The 25,438-nt window shown below is 44.4% G+C and overlaps 1 protein-coding gene across 1 annotated transcript in view; it reads right to left on the bottom strand.

The window, feature by feature from the left end:
• The window catches only part of LOC146822729 (NFX1-type zinc finger-containing protein 1-like), an 892,774-nt gene that overhangs the window by 280,076 nt on the left and 587,260 nt on the right, over nucleotides 1–25,438 (bottom strand). The window contains exon 10 of the mRNA XM_085606285.1: nucleotides 20,974–21,113. Coding sequence (XP_085462411.1) covers nucleotides 20,974–21,113 — 140 coding nt within the window. The remainder of the gene's footprint in view (nucleotides 1–20,973; nucleotides 21,114–25,438) is intronic.

Below are 25,438 nucleotides of genomic sequence, written 5' to 3'. Positions count from 1 at the left end.
CATCACACAGGCACACAACATGACGTCTACCCCCAGATTCAGAAAGGTGGGCCACGTCGGCGCTCACTCGGGTTATAAGGCTTAGTATCTGTGGATAATAAAGACAGATTAATCATAGTCAACTCCTGAAGGTCGATTTGGCCCTTCGTAGCAAACAGCCTGGTTACCTTTCATCCAAAGAATGGAAACAGCGGGAAGGCACTTACAGTAGCTCGCCCCATTATGGTCCCAGACCTACCCGTCCATAGTGAGTAGCCAGGATACGTAGATGGGATACGAGTGCCAAGTTATACTACCCGGTCTGTGAAGCAGGCGGAAATGGCGTGTTGGTGGGCGGGCTGACCTTCTCGAGGACGCCAGACGTGGAGTGTGGGTATAGCCTACCAAGCTCTGACTGCAGATACACCAGTCATAGCGGCGGCCATATTTGAACAGAGTAAAATGCCTCCAATCGTTTATACGACGTGTGGCAAGAGAATTCTAAATAAGGTTTGTCATTACAATGGAATGAAGGAATGTGGCGGTGATGTGGCAAAACTGTTTTGGAAAAAATATCCATCCAATGAAAAACGTATGAACAATGACATCGGAAAGTACGTATTTAGCACTCACTAATGCTCCATTTAAAATGCGAAATGTCAGTGGAGATGGAGTGATCTATCAGAGAAAGGAGGACACCCTCAAATGGATGGTTGCAGAGAGAGTGGTCAGGGATCTCATAATGAACCTGAGCATGTAGTGATAACTAGGAATAGGGGATGCAATTCTACGTATGGTGTAGGATGATAGAGATGTATCTTTTCTGTCAGCCCAGATTATCTATCCGACATGAGTGCTGAATGACATGTTTGGGCTAAATACATGTTCGGGACAGTGTATACATCCACAAATATCACTGATCAGAGTAACGGAAGCGTCTGAGTGAGAGGTGCTAAAGTCCTAAGTAATTAACTCCACCCAGGATATAGCGTCATTTAACCGCTCTGTATCACTCTTCAATCTGTGGACCCAGCGTTGTTCCTGCCTGAATAATGTTCTTCTCCAAGAAATGGCTCAGTAACTTTGTATTCATTTTTTGCGTTTTATTGTGCTTTTGTGCTCCCCTATTCTTATCTTGACCGATCTCGTGGTCATGCCTACGTAACTCTTGCCGCAAGGGAAAACAATGGTATAAATACCGTTTTTAGTGTTGCAATTTGTGTGTTTCATCTGTTGCCAAGGTCTAGCCAGACCCAGGTCAATCTGTGTAGAAGCTGTGGTGAGTGCACACATAGAGCAAAACCCACATGGAAAATGTCCTACCACAGGTGGTAGAGCCCAGAGTATGGGTTGTCTTGTAGGGGATGTTCTTGGACGAGTATGGACTGAGTGATCCCTCAGATTATGGGTGCGTTTAAATGCAAACAGTGGAGGAGGGCCAGGGGTAAATGTGCATGTTTCAAAGATCCCCCAGTGTTTCTTTATCACTTTTTGAATCCTGTTGGAGCTAGGTGTGAACGTAGTGACACGTGATAGCCTCAGATTTCTGTCTGTCCTTAATTTCGAGTAGGGCTTCCCTATGGTTGTTCCGGGCTCGTTTGTGTGCCTGGCATATTATTTTCTTTGGGTAGTTACACCTCATCAGGTTGTGAGAGGATCTCGGATTGTTTCTCAAACTCAGTCAGGGTATCACAGTTCCTGCGGAGTCTCAGGAACTGTCCGACTGGTAGGTTGTTCCTTAGTGCTTTTGGATGGTGGCTGTCATAAACGAGGAGACTATTCCTGTCCATGGGTTTTCTATTATTGGTTGTGTGTAGGAAACCGTTATCTAGGGAGATAAGAAGGTCTAGTAAAGGAATACTTTCTCGTGATTTGGTGCTAGAAAATCTTAGAAAGGGGACTAGAGTGTTAATCTACCCACAGAATGTTGTGCAATGTTCTTAGCCCCCCCCTCCAAAAGAGGAGGATGTCGTTGATGTAACAACGCCACATCAAAATGTTTTCTCTGTAGGGATTGTTATATCCTAGGATATATTTGTCTTCAAAATCAGCCGTATAGAGGCAGACTCGATTCGAAGCGAAGGTGCTCCCCATGTTGGTGCCCTGGATTTGGTGGTAAAGTTGAGTGTGAAAGGCAAAGAAATTCTCTTTCAGAGCTATGGAGGCACATTCACAAATGAATGACATACGTGTTTCAATAGGCCATGGTTCTACATTCCGTAGGGTGGACTCCAACACTTCCAAGGTGGCATCCTGGGGAATGTTCGTGTATAGAGCCTCCACATCTAGGGTGACCAAAAGGTTGATGGTGTCCGGTTGAGGGAAGTTTTCAATGAGATTGAGTACTTCAGTTGTATCCTTGAGGTAGAACGGAGTTTCACTAACCAGTGAGCGTAGGTAGAAGTCGTAGAATTTGCTGAGAGGTTCCAGCAATGACTCGATGCCTGACACGATGGGGGGGGCTGGTGGTGAGTCAGGGGTGGCATGACCTCCCCTGTAAGGCCCTGGTACATAATAGGGCAGGGGGATTAAAACTACCTCTAAGTCAGAGGTGCAGAAGTTGACGGAGGGAAACAGAAATTTTCAAAAGAGGTGCAGAAAGAGGCAAGAGAATTGATGAAAGAAGCAACAGAGGTGTAGGAAGAAGCAACAGAAGTGCAGAAAGAGGCAAGTGAGGTGCAGAAAGAAGCAAGAGCACTGCAGAATGAACCGACAGAGGTGCAAAAAGAGGCAAGAAGAGTGCAAAAAGAAGGAAGAGAAGTGCAGAAGAGGCAAGAGAATTGCTGAAAGAAGCAACAGAGGTGCAGAAAGAAGCAAGAGAAGTGCAGAAAGAGGCAAGAGAATTGCTGAAAGAAGCAACAGAGGTGTAGAAAGAAGCAACAGCAGTGCTGAAAGAAGCAAGAGAAGTGCAAAAAGAAGCAAAGGAGGTGGAGAAATAGGGAACTGGTTGCAGAAAGAGGCAAGACGGATAAAGAAATTTGCAAAAGAGGTGCAGAAACAAGCAAGAAAAGTGCACAAAGAGGCAATTGAGATGCAAAAACAGGCAGGAAAGGTACAGAAAGAGGAAAGATGAGCACAGAAAGAGACAACAGGGTTGTAGAAAGAAGCAAATTAGGTGCAGAAAGAGGCAACAGACGTGCAGAAAGAGGGAAGAGAGGTGCATAAAAAGGCAAGAAAAGTGCAGAAAGAGGCAGAAAAGGTACATAAAGAGAGAACAGGGGTGCAGAAAGAAGCAAAACAGGTGCAGAAAGAAGCATGGAAAGTGCAGAATGAAGCAACAGGTGTGTAGAAAGAGGCAAGAGAAGTGTAGAAAGGAGCAAGTGAGGTGCAGAAAGAGTTAACAGAGGTGCACAAAGAGGCAAGAGAGGTGCAGAAACAGGCAAGAGAAGTGCACATAGAGGAAAGAGAATTGCTGAAAGAAGCAACAGAGGTGAAGAAAGAAGAAGAAAAGTACAGAAAGAGGCAAGTGAGATGCAAAACAGGCAGAAAAGGTACAGAAAAAGGGAAGATGAGTGCAGAAAGAGACAACAGGGGTGCAGAAAGAAGCAAATGAGGTGCAGAAAAAGGCAACAGACGTGCAGAAAGAGGGAAGAGAACTGCAGAAAGAAGCAAGAACAGTGCAGAATGACCCGACAGAGGTGCAAATAGAGGCAAGAGGAGTGCAAAAAGAAGGAAGAGAAGTGCAGAAAGAGGCAAGAGAATTGCTGAAAGAAGCAACAGAGGTGTAGAAAGAAGCAACAGCAGTGCTGAAAGAAGCAACAGAAGTGCAGAAAGAAGCAAAAGAGGTGGAGAAATAGGGAAGTGGGTACAGAAAGAGGCAGGACGGATACAGACATTTGCAAAAGAGGTGCAGAAACAAGCAAGAGAAGTGCAGAAAGAGGCAAGAGAATTGCTGAAAGAAGCAACAGAGGTGAAGAAAGAAGCAAGAAAAGTGCAGAAAGAGGCAAGTGAGATGCAAAAACAGGCAGGAAAGGTACAGATAGAGGGAAGACGAGTTCAGAAAGAGACAACATGGGTGCAGAAAGAAGCAAATGAGGTGCAGAAAGAGGCAACAGTCGTGCAGGAAGAGGTAAGAGAGGTGCATAAAAAGGCAAGAAGAGTGCAAAAAGAGGCAAAAGAGGTACATAAAGAGATAACAGGGGTGCAGAAAGAAGCAAGACAAGTGCAGAAAGATACATGTAAAGTGCAGAATGAACCAACAGGGGTGCAGAAAGAGGCAAGAGAAGAGTAGAAAGGAGCACTTGAGGTGCAGAAAGAGCCAATAGAGGCACAAAAACAGGCAAGAGAGGTGCAGAAACAGACAAGAGAAGTGCACAAAGAGACAAGAGAATTGCTGAAAGTAGCAACAGAGGTGTAGAAAGAAGCAAGAAAAGTGCAGAAAGAGGCAAGTGAAATGCAAAAACAGGCAGGAAAGATAAAGAAAGAGGGAAGACGAGTGCAGAAAGAGACAACAGGGGTAAAGAAAGAAGCCAATGAGGTGCAGAAAGAGGCAACAGACATGCAGAAAGAGGGAAGAGAGATGCAGAAAAAGGCAAGAAAAGTGCAGAAAGAGGCAAAAGAGGTACATATAGAGACAACAGTGGTGCAGAAAGAAGTGAGGCAGGTGCAGAAAGAAGCATGGAAAGTGCAGAATGAATTAACCGGGGTGCCGAAAGAGGCACAAGAAGTGTAGAAAGGAGCAAGTGAGGTGCAGAAAAGCCAACCGAGGTGCAAAAAGAGGCAAGAGAGGTGCAGAAGCAGGTAAGAGAGGTGCACAAAGAGGCAAGAGAATTGCTGAAAGAAGCAACAGAGTTGTAGAAAGAAGCAAGAAAAGTGCAGGAAGAGGCAAGTGAGATGCAAAAACAGGCAGGAAAGGTACAGAAAGTGGGAAGACGAGTGCAGAAAGAGACAACAGGGGTGCAGAAAGAAGCAAATGAGGTGCCGAAAGAGGCAACAGACATGCAGAAAGAGGGAAGAGAGGCACAGAAAAAGGCAAGAAAAGTGCAGAAGGCAGCAAAAGAGGTACAGAAAGAGACAACAGGGGTGCAGAAAAAAGCAAAACAGGTGCAGAGAGAAATATGGAAAGTGCAGAATGAAGCAACGGGTGCAGAAAGAGGCGAGAGGAATGTAGAAAGGAGCAAGTGAGGTGCAGAAAGAGCCACCAGAGGTGCAAAAAGAAGCAAGAGAGGTACAGAAACAGGCAAGAGAAGTGCACAAGGAGGCATGAAAATTGCTGAAAGAAGCAACAGAGGTGTAGAAAGAAGCAAGAAAAGTGCAGAAAGAGGTAAGTGAGATGCAAAAACAGGCAGGAAAGGTACAGAAAGAGGGAAGACGAGTAAAGAAAGAGACAACAGGAGTGCAGAAAGAAGCAAATGAGGTGCAGAAAGAGGCAACAGGCGTGAAGAACGAGGGAAGAGAGGTGCCGAAAATACAAGAGATTTGCAGAATGAGGTCAAGAGAAGTGCAGAAAAAGAAAGAAGCGTGCAGAAAGAAGCAACAGAAATGCAGAAAGAGGCAAGAGAGGTGCAGTGGGTAGCAAGAGTGGCTTGCACACCATTAGTACCAATTTAACACACACATTTAGCAATAAGTAACAGGTGACCATTCTAGGTTTGCAAAGAGCCTTCCACCACGCTGTAACACTTGTCGCTGCCTTTTTGGTAACGTTTGAACCGTTTCAGGTAGAAACAAGGCTTCTTTTGTTCAAATCCTCTGATTATGGTGCAGATGATGAATTATGTGGCTATTGCAGAAAATGTATAATTGTGCGAAAGTCAGTGCAGCCAAACAGTCACATAATTCCAGTGGCCCTGCTCATACCTCTGACTAGGTCCACAAGTGCTCCTCAGTGATTCCATCTTTTTTTGTCTCACTGAGTTCATAGTTGAGCTTCTATGGAAACAAGGAAGACTAAACCTGAGGTTACCACTCCACAACACAGACTATCATACCACATAATTACTCTCCATTACACATAATCCTACTCTACATAATTCCTATACACTAAATACCACATACTTTCTATCCACATAATTTCACAGCACAACATACCACATAATTCCACTACACACAACGTACATCCACTCCATTCCAAAGAACATTAGTAAAAAACGCCAATAGCTCTATTTCTCGCAAATGCAAAACTTATTCCATTGCAAATACTTCTTTAACTAGTAGTCACGTTTGCAGAGTGGTGGAGAAAGGGTGCTGGGCCTCAGACCACCGCTCAGGAATTCCGGTGTGTTGGGCGCACAGGAGGTACCAGTAGGGCTTTTTGGCCCCCAAAGTCCATCAGGAGTAAATTGGACTTCATCCCCCATCCCGTAGTCTGCCAGGAGGCACTTTTGCAGAATGGTTGAGAAAGGGGGCATGGCCTCCGAAGACGTTTTAGCAATCCCACTGTGCGGGACTTACTGGAGGTAACAAGAGGGGTAGTTGGCCCCCAAGGACATCCCTTGGGGTCAATACCCCACCTATTACCTCCAGTAAGTCCCACACTGCAGCATTGGTAAGTTCGAAGAGCAGGCCTTGCCCCCTTTGCCCACCACTCTACAAACGCGCTCCCTGGCGCTCCCTTGGATGAGGATTGAAGTCCCCTTCGCTGCTGGGGGTCCTTTAGGGGCCAACTAGCCTACCTCTTACCTCTAGAAAGCCCCACACAGTGGGATTGCTGAGAGGTGGACAAAGGCCATGCCCCCTTTCTCCACCACTCTGCAAACGCGCCCCTGGCGCGCTCGAAGTTGGGGTATTAAGTCCCCTTGAATACTGAGGGTCCCTGGGGGCCAACTAGCCCACCAAGTACCTCCAGTAAGCGCCACACAACTGGATTGCAGAGGTGGTCCGAGGCCACGCCCCGTTTGTACACCACTCTGCAAACGCGCCTCTTGGCGCACTGCTGCTCGGGGGATGAAGTCCACTTGTGTCCTAAGGTCCTCACCCCGGGTGTTATTGTTACCTCGGCCTCTTCTTTTGTTGTTATTTCCCCTGTATCCTTCTCTAAAATTGGGGGATGTTTGTGTTGTATTTTTGTAAGAAGTGGAGGTAGTATCTGTTCCCATGTTTTTGGATCCTCCTCTATAAAAGGAGCGACAAAAGGAACCACGTGTGGATGGAGACTGTAATGCTCCCATGGACTTAGCAGTCTCCGTGTCCTTTTTCATTTTTTCCAGGGCGGTGTCTACAGCCAGTCCAAAGAGTTGTTCTTGATTGAACGGCTGGTTGAGGATGGTGGTTTGTACCTCTTGTTTAAAGCCTGAAATGCGTAGCCAGGCATGTCGTCTGAGCAGCACACTAGTGTTAATGGACCTAGAGGCTGTGTCAGCTGCATCAAGAGCACACTTGATTGAAGCATTGGTTATTAATTTGCCTTCCTGAATCAAGTCATTTGCCTGAGTCTTGTACTGATCAGGCAAGTGTTGTAAAAGGGTTTCTAGTCTGTCATAGTGAGCCCTATCATACCTTGCAAGTAATGCTTAGGTATTAGCTATGTGCCAGTGCTTGGCTTCTTGGGTGGCAACTCTTTTGCCAGAGGCATCTAGCAGCTTAGATTCCTTATCCGGAGGTGGTGCGTCATGGGAGGTTTGTGAGTTGGCGCGTTTTCTAGCGTTAAACACTACTAGTGAGTCTAGGGGTAGCTGTACTCTGATGAAGGCGGGATCGTCGGGGCAGGTTTGTATTTTTATCAATCCTGGGATTGAGAATTCTAGTTCTTACTGGGTCCTTGAATATGTCAGGGGCGTGTTTAATGACCCCTTTGAGCATTGGCAGTATTTGTACAGATTGTTCAAAAGTGTCTAGGAGGAAATCAAACTCTGCAGGGTCTGAATACATGTGAACGCCATGGTAAATAGCAGCTCTGTTAACAAGCTGCCCAAATCCAATATTGTCATCCGGGGGAGATGGTTTTGTTGGATATGGCTGGGGATCTGGGAGGTCTGGGGGATCTATTGGATCGTCATAATTGTCCCAGTCATCCTGTGGCGTGTCTGTATCATTGTCAGGGTGAGTGAAAGAGTCATTGTTGCCCCCCCCTACTTCATCATCATCATCATCCTGTGGTGGTGATGTATTTGGAAGTGGTGTAGGCTGTGGAGGAGAGAGAGGTATAGGAGGAAAAACTGGAGAAGGAAGAACAGGAGAAGAGGGTTTTATAGGTGAAGTGGCAAAGTCTTTTTTCTTCAGAGGCACTGCAGGAGTGTCTGTTGTGTCCAGTTTCCTCTTCTTTTGTGGCACAGTGGCCACATGTCCTGTTTTGGGGTCGATATGCAATTTTTTCTGTTTTGGATCGACGGGATCCGGTCGAAAAAGTTCTTCCTCCGCGACAACCGCTTTCGGCGCAGACTTTTTCTGGCCCGAGCGGGGTTGAGTTTTGTGCTCCAAGGCCTTAGGAGATGTTTTAGAGTCCCTTGGCTTGGCTATGGAGACTTCAGGATGAGAATATGCGGTTTCCTAGGTCCCGAGCTACCGGAAAGCTTTTCCTTTATCTTCGGAGCCGAGCCCGAAGACGGGGCTTCTGAAGTCTGTTTTTGGTCACGACTGGGGCCAGCAGGAGAAATGTCTTGACCAGGGCCTTCTTTTTCTGGGGTGGAGTGGGGGTAGGGGCAATTGTACTCACTCGTTGACCAGGAGTGATGTGGTCATCTGAGTCTGAGTCGTCAGCTTTGGACACGATTTTGAGGTCTTCGGAATCTTCTTCTGGGACATCTGGGCCTTCATCGAAGATGTCCGCTGGTTCCAGAGCTGCTTCTGTGCCATGATGTGTCGTCGGGCCCGACGATCACGGATTGTCTTTTTCGATCGAAAAGAGGCGCAGACTTGGCAATTGTTCTCGTCGTGTTCTGGCGAGAGACACAGGTTACAGACCTTGTGATGGTCACTGTGTGGGAATTTAGCTCAACACTGGAGGCATTTTGTTAAATGGAGTCCTTTCCATGAGCTGTAGGCCCGACGGCGTGGATGGGCCCAACGGCCCGTGAAGACGACCGGAATCGAGTTGTTGAGTTGCGCATCGAAGATCACGCGATCGATAACAATACCGGAGAGTGTGCGCGTCAAAAAGTTTGAAAAACAAAGTTTAGAACCCGAGCGCAAAAGTTACATCCGAACCCAATGGTGGAAAAAAACAATCTGAGGATGGAGTCGATGCACATGCGCACTATCGCCCAAGGGAAGATCACCTATCTCGTAACTACAAAAGACTTCTTCCAAGACAACAACAAGGTGCAAGCATCCGAGCCCAACACCAGATGGTGATCTAATGCACAGTGTATGATCTGCAGCTCATATGCCTCGAACACATATTTATAGGAAAGGGGGGCTGCGTGGCCCCCCTTCCCTGGGACACTTTTGGCCCCGGGGACATCATCTCCCGGGGCATGGTCTCTTTTTTAATTAAATAATTTAAGGGAAGGGGGGCCGGGTGGCCCCCCTTCCCTGGGCCACTATTGGCCCCAGGGACCCCATCCCCCGGGGCTTGGCTATTTTTAACACATTTTTAAATGAGGAGGGGGTCCGCGCGGCCCCCCTCTCCAGACCGATTTCAGCTCCAGGGACCCCATCCCTGGCCATTCTTTCTTTCAAAATTAAAGAGGAGGGGGGCCGCATGGCCCCCCTCCCGGGCCACTCCTGGCCCCGGGGACCCCATCCCCTGGGCCCCCATGCCCCTGGGCCAGCCCCAATACCCCCTCAGTCCTGCCGACTCCCCGTGTCCTGCAGGAGCTGGCATTGCTTTTGAGGAAGGGGAGCTGCTGACATGCAGTTCCTCTTGCTCAAAAGCAATCCTGCTTTGCTTCATTGACGCAAGAGCAGGTTTTCCTGCTCTCGCTTCAATCAAGCAAAGCAGAGTTTGCTATGCCCGCCCTGCCATAGCAAACGTGCAAAATGCAGATTGTGATGAAAAAATTGTGTAAAAATGTTAAAAATAATGTATATTCGGGAGGCATGACCAATAAGAAAATAGATGTGTAAAATACTTGATGTTGTAAAAATGGGCCATTCTAAAGGCAAGTCTAAAAATCTTCGCTTGAGTTCAAACCCTGCGGTGTCTTAGTGTCTAGTTCTAGGATATATTTGGTTTCAAGGGCACGCAATATAGATAGATAGATAGATAGATGGATGGATGGATGGATGGATGGAAGTAAGGAAGTATGCATGGATGGATGGATGGATGGATGGATGGATGGATGGATAGATAGATCAGTAGGTAGTTATAGTTAGGACCATGATCCATATAAAAGTGTTTTAAACTTGCCTATATCATTGGGGCCGTTTGACGAATCCTCACAAAAAGTTTCCAATAATGTGTTCCGATTCTTATTGCATTTGGAAAGTTTTGTGGTGATCTGTCAAGCGGGGCCGAGAAACGGGGGGGGGGGTCAAAAAGGTGTTTCCCATGTTAATTCCCATAGGAAATTTAGACACAGCTACAGCCCGAACCGCTGAACGGAACTACACAGAATTTGGTAGAAAGGTAGATTTCGGTCTGCAGATTACGCTTTCAGTTATTTGGTGTAAATCCGTTCAGTAGAGAAATTTCGGGAAATCCAAATTTGTAAATCTACAATCATGAACTCCACAAATAATGACAAGCTTGCGCAGAGAACTGCAGAATTCTGATTGGATGGTAACACTTCAACCAGGAAGTGTTGGCAGCCATCTTAGACCTCAGTTTCAGCAGAGACCCACAAAAGAACATGAAAAAAAAGAAAAGGGGGCAAAGTAGGGACACCGTGAACCCCAAGCCATGGTCTTGGGGTCCCAGAGGGCAAACAAAGCACTTTTTAAAAGATTCTGTCACAAAATCTCAACGGCTTTGAGGCAAAAATGAAAAGAAAAAATACTACAAATGTGGTCTCCCGCGCTTGTTTATACTAAAACCCCTGGGTGGGCCAGGTCCTGGGGGCATGTAAACATATTTAAATTAAAAAAGGAGGGGGCGCACGAGATCCCCTACAAGGACATTTTTATGCCCCAGGGACTACCACCATGGCTTATGTGTTTACTTACTGTTGTGAAGGGGCGGCATGAACCTGCCCAGAACCTGTGGACCACTACCTCCCCGGGGCCTTACTTAAAAGTAATTGTGTGGAGGCCGCATGGACCCCCAGAACCACCACCTCCCCAAGGTTTTCTTCTTGTTTTTTAAGAAGAGGGGCCACGGGGCACCCCTTCTGGGGCATTGTCTGCCACGGGAGTCAACACCTCCCCTGTGCGGCCCGTGCACAAAAGAAGGACGGGGCTGCGCAGCCCTCTCCTGGAGCCATACATGGCCCTGGGGACCGACACTAGTCCAGGGCTGGCTCCTGCTATGTTGCAGGGTGCCTACCCCAGGGACATGGCTATCTGATTTTGCTTGGTGGGAGCTGTGCTAGCTCCCACCAAGCAAAAGCAAACACTCTAGTTCCAGCGGATGGGAGCTGTCAAGGTACTCCCGCAAGCTGGAAGCAGAAATTTCATCTCTTTCCCTGCCCGCAGACATGAGGGCAGGGAAAGAGTTGAAAGGATTGCTCCTGCATGGAGGGAGCTGCTTTTCCAGCAGCTCCCTCTGTGCAGTAGCACTACCAGCTCCTGCAAGAGGTGAGAAGCCAGTTGAGACAACGGGGGCCTAGAGGTTCTCTACGCGGTCCCCACCCTGCACACTGGGTGCAGAGGGCACCCAGGAGACATGACTGGGCCCCGGAGGATGGAGTCTGCGGCCTGAAATTGGCCTGGGGAGGGGGCCTTGAGGCCCTCCTCCCCCATTAGGTTGTGGCTGGGCCCCGGGGACTTTCTGGCCCTGTTATTCATTTCACAGAAATGAATCTTCAACAAGCAATACAAATATGAGCATACCAGGTGCCCCCGTTGAAGCTTCACGTCTGTAAAGGACAAATGATCCTAACTCCTGAACTTGGTAAAGGCAAAGCAAGTGTGTTTTCTTGGCAATTCCATATTGAAACAATCTGAAATCCTTCAGGAGACGACTATAGTTGATCTATTGGAGCGCAATCAGTATGTGACTGTGACAAGTGGGTTCTTTGTTGTCCTGTCCTGGTGAGAGAAGAGTCTGTTGTTCTCTTTTTAAATTGCTAGGAGTATGCAAATGTGGATATCACTTGGATGCTTCCCTATTTGGCCCTACCCACCTTAGTAGTATTCAAAGGTCTTTCAGCCTTTTGCCAGGATGATTGAGATCTTTACCAGCGGCCTCCCCAATGCGTTATCCTCTGATTTTGGTGAGGAGTTGTTAATGTCAAGGAATATGAGGACATCTCCACCAAACATAGAAGCACATACTTCATATAGTGAAGAGGAAGGGCCCTTGTTTGGAAGAGGTTTACGTCTTTGTAGTCTTGTCGTCTTTTTTATAGGAAGATTCATGCTATCAGATATTTCTGGATAAAGATGCATAAGGAAAAATCACATTGCCAAAACGCACAAAAAGTCACTGATGACATTCCTTTCTGCACCATTACACAGCTGTAGTGTAATGTAGTGTAGAATACGTAGAATACGTACAGGTCATTTACCCAAGAAGGCAGAAAGAACTCCACTTGGGTAGATATTTTGTGCAAAAATGTGGACTCTTGTTGGATAAAAGGGCAGGTGCGGTTTCTTTGTGGCACCCACACAGCTCCTGACACATCCACACAGACACTCACACACCCACTCACAGATGCACTGAGACACTCATGCACCTACTAAGACATTCACACACCCACTCACAGACCCACTCATTCATGCACCCACGCAAAGACCCACTCAGGCTCATGTACCCACTCAGACTCATGCACTCACTCACAGACCCACTCAGAGACTCATGTACCCATTCATACACCCTGACACTCATGCACCCACTCACTGACCCACTCAGATACTCACATACCCACTCACAGAACCACTCAGGGTCTCACACAGTCACTCACAGGCCTACTCAGAAACACATGCATCTACTCACGGACCCACTCAGACATTCATGAGCCCACTCACACACCCACTTACTTACACACTCACTCATAGACCCACCTAGAAACTAATTCACCCACTCACAAACCCATTCAGATATTCACGCACCCACTCAAGAGACTCACGCTCCCACTCGCCGACCTACTCAGACACTCACTGACTAACCCACTCACTCTCACACCCACTAACAGACCTACTAAGACACTCATGCACTCAATCACACACTCACTGTCAAAGGTTACCGATTACAGTTAGGAAATATATATTTTTTTAAACTTTAAAATTCACTTAGACAAACATTACAGGGACGTTATAGTTAGGAAACAGAAAAAAACCTTAGAAATTCAATAAAAAAACAAAGGTTACAGGGATGTTATAGTTAGACTCACGTAGAAAACCGGTAAAATTCAGCAGTTACAGTTACCCGAGTTAACTATAACTTAAGACCCTGCATCACTCATGACATGGTCAGTGACATCTCTAATCATATCACTCATGACATCTCAAACATCCATAGAAGCACTCACACACCCACTCACTCACTCATACAGGCACTCACACAACCACTTACTCACCCATACAGCTACTCATACAACCAGTTACTTACCCATACAGCCACTCACAAAGCCACACACTCACCCATATAGCTACTCACACACCCACTTATTCACCTATACAGCCAGCCCTATACCCATACAGCCTCTCGACACAGCCACTCACTCACCCACACAAGTGCTCACACAACCACACAACCACTTACATACCCATTCACACATCCATACAAGCACATACATCCACTCACTCACCCATACTTCCATTAACACAGACACATACATCTACTCACACACCAACTCACTTAACCAGTCACTCAAACAGCCACTCACTCACCCATACAGCCATTCAGACGTCAACTCACTTACCCATACAGTCACTTACACACCCACTCACTCACCCATATAGCCATTGACACTTCCACTCACTCACCAATATAGTCACTCACATAGCCACTCACTCACACAGCTACTCCTATACCTACGTATACACCTATACAGCCACTCACACACTCATACAGGCACTCAGACACAAACAGTCACTCACATAATATATGTTAGAAATAGTATCACTCATTAGTAGTTCACAAAGTATACTATTTTAACTGTTTTAGTACCTTGGTATATATGTTTAACACTCATAAAGCTTTAGAAAACACTCACACTCACTGGATGATGGCCTTAGTGATGTCATTTGAGATGTCACTCAGGGATGTCACTGACCATGTCAAAATTGATGCAATATGTGAGGTCATAATCAGGGCATTGCGGGGCATACGTTATAATTAGCTCAGGTAACTATAACTGCTGAATTTCTATGGTTTTGTACGTGTGAAATCTGAGCCTACCTATCACAGCCCTGTAACCTCTGTTTTTTTCAGTGAATAGCTCTATCGATCTGTCTATAGATAAAAAACATATATGTAAATAGATAAATAGATATAGGTATTACAATGTCTCAAAGACAAACTACGTGGTCCTTAGCCGCTGTCCTACAACGAGACCCAGTCCCAGGCTCAAGGGAGCCACATTGGAGCGGGTGCACACCTTTGAGTATCTAGGGCTAACTCTTCACAAGAAATTAGACTGGCTACATCACATCGATAGATGCAGACTACAAATCAAACAACATACCGGAGGGCTGATCAATGCGCAGAGCAGGTCAAAATTTTGCCCAGTGTCACCGGCACTGCAAATTTACAAGCAACAGGCCAAGGGAGCACCACTCTATGATGACGAGCTCTGGGGGCACAAAGATGCAAAGGCCCTCACTATAGTCGAACACAGATTTCTACGTCAACTGATTGGCCTTCCAGTCAGCACCCCACTGCTCCCTCTTAAGTTTGACATGGGTATTAGGCAACTATCAGAAGGAGCAGGACTAAGGCCAATTCTGTACTGAAGGAGACTTTGGATAACCCCTAAGCTCACATCTTACCGTGAGGGGCAAGAGGAAATACCAAGGCTACCTGGCTCCGTCAATATCTCATGCATTAGGTACATCAGAAATACTTTGAGAAAATTGGGTATAGGGTCCCTGTGGGAGGACCTGTCGGCAAATGGGTCCATAAGCATGAACACCATTAAATTGCTTTATGATCAGCACAAATCAGATTCAATCCACTCTCAAGCGATGTTTGAACCACTATACGATGCCTTCAAGGCAGCAAAATTCGAGTTTAAGAAGGAAGGGTTCCTTGATGAGATCAAACTGCTGTAAGCCAGGAAACTATATGTGCAGTTCCGTTATGGAACTCTTTTTCTGCTCTCCTTTATCTCGAGCTGGGCTCGCCAGGACAAGCAGGGTAGATGAGACTGTCTCACTTGTGGTGCTAGTAAGGAATCTGTAGAGTATGTGTTCTTCTGTCCTGCCTGGTGGTGATTTCACTTAATTATTAATTGTTAATTAATATTTTTTCAATATTCATGAGTGGGTTGTGGGATTTATGGGTGCACAGGGTTGTAAATAATGTAATTGTAATTAATTGTCAAAAGATATGAATTATTCAATTGATAATTGATTTAAGTGTGTTAGTTTTTTATTTTAGGAGTAGGTTGTGGGGTTTATAGGGTGGTAACTAAATCACATTTAAATGATACATATTTATAACATTTTCATTAATGATCATTTATTTTATAATTTATTATGTTAATTGTGTAATTAATTTATTATTACATTTTAGGAGTATGGTGTATATATTTTGTGGGGGTATATTGTGGAAAGTTAATTATATATAATATTTATTGCTAATAAGTATTTAGGTTAATATTGTAAAATATTTGTGTTTTTATTTTATTGTTAGGTTTTGGTTGTAAGTCTTGTAGGGGTATATGGTGGGAGGAAATTAGAACTAAACCTATTTTATGAATTACATTTATTAATAAAGTTTTTTAAATCAACACATTTTCGACTGCTGCACTGAGTGGAGTGGTAATAGTACATTTTATCCCTCAGCAATCCAACACTTTCCCTACTGTTGCACTGACTGGAGTGGGAACAGTAAATTTTATCCTTCCGCAAACCAGCACTTTCCCTACTGTTGCACTGACTAGAGTGGGAATAGTAAATTTTACCCTTCCGCAATCCAACTCTATCCCTACTGTTGCACTGACTGGAGTGGGAATATACATATATTTTTTTATAAATTCTAATTTTTATTGTTGCGTTAATTGTAGTGGAATAGTAAATTGTAGTATTTTGCAATGTTATATTTAATGTACATTTATATTTATTGTAGTTAGAGTAGTACATTTTATTTTTGTGTAATGTAAAAACTTTTGTTACTGTTGTGTTGTGTTAGGTGGGAGTATTTATTTTTATATTTTTGTAGTATAAAAATGTTTTTTTTTATGTAGTCAGAAATTTGTTTTAATTGTTTTTTTATAACTTATTTGGGTGCCGATTCCGATCCTGTAAAACCCGGGTACGAATGGTCGTACGGAGCGTTTTCTCCGTACGACTCGTACCCGGGAATTCCACCTTACAAACCAGCAAGTACGATTCGTACAGAAATACCATTTCCGTACGAATCGTAAAAAACACCGTACGGCTAAAAAATACATACAATTCTGATCCTGGACAGCGCGTACGTGACGTCCGCACGGAGTCAGGCAGCGTTTTACGGACCAGCAAGTACGATTCGTACCTACAGCACTCCGCACGGCTATATTTCTACGGGAGCCAAAAAGTGCCGGAAAAGCTAAGTACGCTGCGATGCACGATGAAAAGGGGGCCCGCTACGTGACGTACACGCCATCACCCACATCGTACGTGTCATCATGTACGGTGCGTACCCCAACATTGCATATGTATGGACCGTCCCCCCCACGCCCCCATATGTACGGGACGTACCCCCCACCCCCGCATGTACGGACCGTACCCCAATCCTCGCGTATGTAAACACCGTACACCAGGCGTACCCCAATCCTCGCGTATGTCCGCACCGTACCCCAGGTGTACCCCAATCCTCGCGTATGTCCGCACCATACCCCAGGCGTACCCCAATCCTCGCGTATGTCCGCACCGTACCCCAGGCGTACCCTAATCCTCGCGTATGTACGGACCGTACATACGCGAGGATTGGGGTACGCCTGGGGTACGGTGCGGATGTATGGGCGGTGGGGGGTACGGTGTGGACGTACGGGGGGTGGGGGGTACGGTGCGGACGTACGGGGGTGGGGGGTACGGTGCAGACATACGCGGGAGCGGTGGGAGGCTGGGGGGGCCGTATGACTCGTACCCCGGGCACAAGTGTACTCGGGGTAGAGGTCGTACAAAGTTCGCTCCATACGGGGCCTTTTCCATGCGCTTGTGTTTTCGGACGGGCGGTACGGATCGTACTTGCGCGTTCGGACTTCAGTTTTACGATTTGTATGTAAAACTGTCCGGTGACGTCTCGTAGACTTTTCCCGAAGCGATTCGTATGTATTTTTCACGTACGAATCGTACTTCGCCATTTGTACAGGACTTGTACGATTCGTACGTAAAAAAATACGGATACGAGTCGTACGGTAATTTGTTTTAACGGATCGGAATCGGCACCTTGGTGTTGATTTAATTGATATATTTATGTGTTCGATTTATTATAATTATATTTATAATTTTCAATACTGTTTGTTTGTAAATTCTTTATTACATTGTAAAAAATGTGTGTTGTTTTATTTAAATTGGTTTCCTTTTTAAATATTTTATGTGTTTAGTATAGTTAAATATGTATACATATATTTTGGATAATATATTATTTGCAATTTTTCAAATTATATTATTTAAAATATTCGCTTCTTTATTTTTTATACATGTATGTTCATATATATACATGTTTACATTTTTTTAAAGTAGGTTTTTTATTATATTGGTTAAAATATACATTTAAATATATATATATATTTTTTTTAAATTAATGTTAGTATATAATTTATGTTACTTTTAATATTTTAATTCATATATATTTTTGAAAATCGATATTTATTACAACTATATTTTTGTAAATGATAGGTATTTTCTCCATATTTTTGTACTTAACTTTTTAAGTATAGGCAGTCGATATTTTTGTATTTTCTATTTTTGCCTCAATATTTTTGTTTTCGATATCCAGTGAACAGTCCTGCCTATGCTAAGTGGAGAAAAAAATGGATCCTCCCAGTATGTCGAACACTTGAGCCAAGAAAGGATGTAGAGGCCCTTCGTATCTTAAGATACGACACAAAACAATGTATTATCTTCGCCGTATCTCACTACCTCTTGGCGATGGAGAGGACCAGGAGTTTGATCCTTAAAGTAAACATGGGGCCCGTTGCACTGATAACATCGGGGGCTTTTAATGATTCTGTTATCCCACCGACATGAGAAATTCATAACGCAGCGGCTCAAGAGTACTGTGATATTATACAGTAGCTGTCACTACTGTGTAGTTATAGTTAGCAAAGGTTTTAAATAGGAAATTTATTTTTTGGTTCACTAATACATTTTGCGCCGTTTGATGACTCTTCATGAAACTTTCCAAAAAAAAGGTTAAGCCAACTTATCTCCTTCTTGGAAAGTTTTGAGGTGATCTGTCAAGTGGGGTCAAGAAAAATGGGGGTTCCCGAACATGTTTTCCCTAGGCAATTTTCCATAGGAAAATTGAACAGGGTGCAGCCAAAACGGCTGAACAGAAGTACACCAAATGTGGCAGAAAGATAGAAATTTACCCAGAAAGCGTGTTTTTTGGTGTAAATTGGTTCAGTAGTTTAGAAACAATTAGGGTTCAGAATTTATGTGCATCTAGAAATGCAGTAGAACAGCGGGCCCGCAGATCAAAAGATAACAATGTGATTGGCTGCCATCAACAATTACAAAAATGTTGGGCAGTCATTTTAGGACTAGGTCCTGTAAAAAAAAAAAATAGCATATAGAGGCGCAGGTTAGTTTTACTCTGACCCCCCCTAGGTCTTGTGGGTGTGGGGTTCAGGATCAAACTCCCAAGGGCCAAAAGTGAGAAAAAAAACTATGTTGCCCTTGCTGCTGCAGTACCGAAGTCACTTGTAGTTAATATAGAAAATCTACACCCAATTTAGAAATAATTTAGCAAATGATATTTAAATCATGGTACTTGTGTCACACAATATTCTTGGTTTATATCTTCTGACATACACCAGTTATACCATGCTCAAATTACATGGTGGGCACCAGATATTTTGTCCTTGAAGAGGCTCCTGCTAGCTATGCCAACAGGAGGTGTTTCAGGGGAAATGCCCAAATGCACCAACAGGATACTTATAATATGTCATCAACTGCAGGTATGGCAAAGGTGTTTCCTTCCCCTCCCCAGCGTTTAGGCGAGATATCAACTGGATTTAAAATGAGATTCCAAATGTTGAGGAGTCATTGTGGTGTGTGCTAAAGAACCATTTTGTTGGGAAAATAAGTCAAAAATGAGAAAGAGAGGGAGGAGGAGAAAATGTTGGTTAGTCAAATAATGGACAGTAGTAGTTGTTTAATGTTTCTATGGCATGAACACTCGTGACTTAGGGCCATATGTAGGTAGCCTAATACCGGTCGGTAACGGCCGATTTTCGGTAAATATACCGTTACCGACCGGTATTTAGGCTTTTGCTATATAGGGGGAACATTTCAGGATTCGGTAAAATTACCGAATCGGTAATTTTACCGATTCGGTAAATACCGAATCCTGAAATGAGATGTAGGTGACACTCAAATGAGTGATGTGTAGGGAAAATAATTCGGTATTTAGCACCAAATATATGTTTGTGCTAAATACCGAATTCATTGCAAAAAGCAATATTTTGCTGGACTAACAGTGCCATGTGGCTGACATACATGCCCTTAGGGCATGTATGTGTGCCACATGTGCACACATGCAGGAATCAGTGGTGCAACAGGGTGTCAATGTGACACCCTGCCACCCTTGAATGTGCTCCCCCCATTACCGAATCGGTATTTACCGATTCGGTAATGAGGCATCCCTTCCCATTGATTCAATCAATGGGAAGGGATGCCTCATTACCGAATCGGTAAATACCGATTTGGTAATTACCGAATTTCTCCGATTCGGTAATATTTACCGAATGATTACCTACATACGAGTTACCACTTCTTAAATACCGAATCGGTAAAGTTCGGTATTTAAGAAGTGGTAACTTGTATGCTACCTACATATGGCCCTAAGTAACATGCAGATCACATGATATTTCAAAACAAACTTATGGTTTTTATTTTTACTTTATCATGACTATTAAGTTCGGTTGCAAATAGTGGTGTTAGATATGTTTTAGCATAATACAATGTCATAAATATTTGACACGGTATGACATGCCTTGTAACATACTGTACCATGCCTCACACATCACACTTCATGCTAACTCCTATCATTTCTTAAAGAGAGTCTGACAATGCTGATGGAAGACATCCATAGTGGAGGAGTGAGGGCAAGGATGTTAAGAAGTGCCATTGTGACAGCGATCCCTACATTACGTCAGTCCTCCACTCTCCAGTGTGGCAGTGATGTTTCCTCCACACAGGGCAGCTACTATTTTGTCAACCAACTCCAGAGTGCACATTGAATACACATTTTCTCTTGTACTGTACTTGGAAATAGAAAAAGTAAGGCCAGGCGAAGAAAAATATTATTTCAAAGACTAATTTAAAAAGTTGTGGTTCAACAGTTTCCTAAATGAAAGCACACTACAAAGTTGTCAATTCTAGAGAACAATGTTTTATGTAACCCAGTCTAACAATAAAGTTTGGAGAATGAATCGGTGCAACAACTTCACTGACAAGACTGTTCAAGAAGGCAGGTATTTTTCTGTATGCCTGTGAAGAATCAATTAATACCTAATGTACGTCCAGTAAGAGAATAATGCGCAGGAATTTGAGCAAGTACAGTATTATTAAAGGTGGCCAGTGGAGAACAGGGAAGAATGTTTCCTGTGTTTCCACATTATGACAAATGCACCAATTTTTAAATTGAAAGGGCACTCTGTTGACATCTAAAGGAAAAACACTTTAGGAAATAGGCAAAACCTGTATAATTCCCAGCGTTGTTGACAAGGAAGCTGCCAGAGGTCTTCAATGTTTTCAGATAATTCTTCATCCATGTTGTCTGTTTTATCCAATTCCTTCTTAATCAGCCTTTTTAGTTTCTTTTTCATTTCTTTGGTTATCTGTCAAAAACAATAATGAGCATTGTTACTGCACTGCCAGTTACAGCTACTCTAGTTTGTTAATAAAGACACTTGTTAGTTGCTGAGCCCCTATAACAGCAATGGATACCGGGCACGATGTGGGACTGTGCATGTCTAGAACAATTACACAACCAAGATGTGCTCTTTCTCTGTAGCCACTCTTGTTTGGCCTTTAAAAATTAGGATTTTTCTCAGTTTAGGAGTCCTAAAGTTAGGAGTCCTAAATTTACTACTGCTAAATTGAGAAAAATCCTAATTTTCAGACTTTCGGTATTCACAGAAGGCATTTAGGAGTCCTAAAGTTAGGAGTCCTAACTATACTACTACTAAACTGAGAACAATCCTAATTTTAAGATTTTCGGTATTCACAGAAGGCATTTAGGAGTCCCAAAGTTAGGAGTCCTAACTTTACTACTACTAAATTGAGAAAAATCCTAATTTTAAGACTTTCGGTATTCACAGAAGGCATTTAGGAGTCCTAAAGTTAGGAGTCCTAACTATACTACTACTAAACTGAGAAAAATCCAAATTTTAAGGCTTTCGGTATTCACAGAAGGCATTTAGGAGCCCTAAAGTTAGGACTCCTAACTTCTGTGAATACCGAAATGAGTAAGTGCCTTCTGTGAATACCAAAATGAGTAAGTGCCTTCTGTGAATACCAAAATGGTAGTAAGTTTAGGATTTTGTCTTAAGTTAGTTCTGTGAATCGGGCCCACAATGTGCAGAATTTAAGTTTTAAAAATTAAGTACGGGCGAGTACCCAAGATGGAGGCCGAGTAAGTCGCATTTCTGTGAGCTCCGCCAAGTAAAACCTGCATGGAGGATAACTGCCATCTCCGGGGCTCCGCTACAACAGCTGTCCTTCTCCTCGCCTACTGCACGGGGCTGTGGGGGTTGGAGCGGCGGATGGTGTGAGGTGATCTGAGACGCCATCGGATTCATCAGTGACATCGCACATGGGACCAAGATGGCGGCTGCCTCCCTTTTTGCGGCGCTGACTGAGCCATGACACTGTAGGTCCACTCCTGCTATTGGACTCGGGGAGGCCGTTTGCTTCTATGCCAGAATCCCCCTTTGGGGTGCTTACCTGCTAGGAACACTGGGGCCCCCACTTCTAGGCCATCTCTCTGGACAGGGACCCACAATCGTGGCCTGTTCTTGCAGCTGCCGCCGTGGCCCAGGGATCAGATGCACAGGGGAAGAAGAATCTTCGGACTGTTGACGACTCTCCCTGGAGGTGCTGGCCTACTTTGCTTCTCCCTCACTCTCCACCTGTTGGTGCATTGACTGTCCTGGGCGGCGGTGTTAGCTGTGGCCTAAATGCCCGCTGTTGCCTGGTTTGCTTGACCAGTGAGGGTGCAAATAGCACGGGGCCCACAGGGGCCGAGCATAGTGAGCACTATTTGTGTTGCTGGGGACGTCCTGGGGGAGGTAGTGTGGGATGAGGGTTCCTGCTATAGACCTTCTGCAGCCCTCTGGCTTATGGGCTGGTGCATCTCGATTCCCGGTCTCCCCTTATTTTACCTCCTCATCTGGCCCGTGGTGGCCTGTGAAGCTGAGGAGGAGCTGGCATACTAACAGTGATTTTGGCATATGGTGCACAACTCCCCCTTCTATACCATCAGTGATTGTTTGCCAGGATCTGGCACCCTGCAGTAAGGACGTCATGCAACTGCATTAAGGTTTACCTTAGGGGCTGAGTGACTGTACTACACTACCTAGCGCCCCTCACCGGTTTCAGCGCAAGATCCCTACGTCACCCTTTACTTGGCTACCCTAAGTAGGCTCACAGCCTCGAATAAAATCGGAACCTTGAGAAGGTGAGTCTTAACTCAATTTTAGTTGGAGGAATATGTTATTCTCTTTCACATAGCGAGGTCTTTTTTGACACACACATATTATTGTTTTTCACCTCTAATTTTTACACTGGATACTTCTTTGCATTTTCTTCACTGGTGAGAAAGTTACAGATGATGAGAAATGTGGGCAAACTGGTGAGACTCCTACCAGAAGCTCCTCTGGTGAAGCTTATGTGAAGAACTTTCTCACCTTCACACATTTTTTGTTTTTATACACCTTTTATTAGGGGGTACATTGATATGGGGTTGACTGAGAAACATGTGGTTATATATACAAAAACAATATTTTCGGACATTTAGGACTGGTCAAGACTGGTAATTGAGTAAAATCAGCAGTAGGGTCTACAATAAATATTGGATTATGTCTTTCACAATCAGGTCTATTTTGTTTGTTGTACCCTAAGCAGGGACCTTGCATTTGTTATTGCTGCCTTCGTCTGGCTTACCTATCGGCTTCGAGAGCCTTATAATACATGGTACTGCTACCTTGACTGTAGGGGGGGAGTTAAGCATGGACTATATATGTCCTAGAAACATTTAGATTGGCTCTCAGTGTTATCTTTTTACCGGGATTCTTTGCCTAAGGCACTGTTATTGTGACATCACAATAAGATTGCGATGAGGCCTACTCAGACTTACATATCCTCTGAACATAGATTGGGGCAGCTGGCGCTATCCCTGAGGCAGACAATAGTTGGTCCAACATGTCTTCGCAGCATAATGTTAAGAGAGATGTCACTGAAAGACCTCTTTACTAAGACTTCCAGGAAGAAAATGGACCAGGTGCCAGAAACATCACCAACTGTATCATCAACTGAAGGCACTGGGATGGAGGAGGCGAGTTCTAGTGAAACTCCCATAACGAGGCTCTTCTTGGAAAATTTACTTGGGAATCCTTCGTGATGACTTTGCTGCCCTTAAACAAGATATAGCTACAGAGATTAAAGATTTTCGCCATGATGTGGATGAACTGGGCAATTCACTAAAACAAAAGCAGGACTCTCAGGATGAGGAACTGGATGACCATCGTCATAAGCTTTTGAAGCTACGAGACAAAAGTCAGGAGTTGTGTTACCACCTAGATCTTGAAAACAGATCCTGTCTCTCAAATATACGCATCAAAAGAGTGCCTCTGAACGCAATACCTGGTAAACTTGAGGACTTTGCTATCTGCTTCTTTCGTCACATAGCGTTGGAACTTGCAGACCAAGAAATAATTCTCGACAGCACTCATCATGCTGGACGTTCAGCCAATACGTCAAGTGAACCTCAAGATATTCTTACTTGCCCCCACTATTATAGACAAAAGGAAATCATTATGGCTGTGACAGGAGATAAAGCAGTGATTGAATTGAGGGCTCTATCAGGATCTTCCTATGATAACTCTGCAATGTCAGCCGGCGCTCCTACCCTTAACAGACTTCTTACAAGGGAAAGAAATCTGATCTAAATATAAACTAGGCCTGGGAGGTAAATTACGTTCCGCTCGCGGAATTTGGGTAATTTCGCATTACGTGGAGAACGCGGAATTGCCCAAAATTCAGCGTTACGCAGCTTCGCGGAATTTTTTGCTTGTTCGCGTTCTCAAAATGCGTGTTCGCGAGATATTTCCCCCCGAGCACGCAAACAGCATTTGCGAACATGAAAAAAGTTTCGCGAAAAAGCAATTCCGCGTGTTCGCAGAATTTATGCGTGCTTGCGGAGATTTTTTACCATTTCGCAGAGCTTTGCGTAGCGCGACTACGCAAATTCCGCCGACCACTAATATAAACTCCAGTTTGTTTGGCAAGAAGAGCTACGTACCATTAATTGTCTTGATGAAGCACAATCTCTTTTAGACATGCCTACATTGCCAGCCGACCAGCTGGCCTCTTCACCATCTTCAAGACCGGCCACTGACGCATCAAGCTCATGCTGCTCCAGGCTTTACAGGAAAAAACCTGTGAGTAAAGCCTTTGAGGCTGAGGCCCGCAAGGAAGGAATATATGTGCTCTGGCGGGGAACAACCTTTACAACGCAACTTTTACAACGCACTACACTTACAACGCATTTTTTACAACGCAACATCCACTACAACGCATTCCATTACATCGCAGGACACTACAACGCATTTTTAAAAACTACCTTTACAACGCATTCCATTACATCGCATACTACCTTTACAACGCATACCATTACAACGCATAATATTATATTAAAACCCCTACACTATCCAACACTTACCCTACTGTTGCACCCCCTGGAGTTAGAATAGTAATTTTTACCCCTATACTATCCAACACTTACCCTACTGTTGCACCCCCTGGAGTTAGAATAGTAATTTTTACCCCTATACTATCCAACACTTACCCTACTGTTGCACCCCCTGGAGTAAGAATAGTAATTTTTACCCCTATACTATCCAACACTTACCCTACTGTTGCACCCCCTGGAGTTAGAATAGTA

This window comes from Triturus cristatus, chromosome 5_2 (assembly GCF_964204655.1).
Source record: "Triturus cristatus chromosome 5_2, aTriCri1.1, whole genome shotgun sequence".
Lineage (NCBI taxonomy): Eukaryota > Metazoa > Chordata > Amphibia > Caudata > Salamandridae > Triturus > Triturus cristatus.
This window is presented reverse-complemented; position numbering and strand designations above follow the sequence as displayed.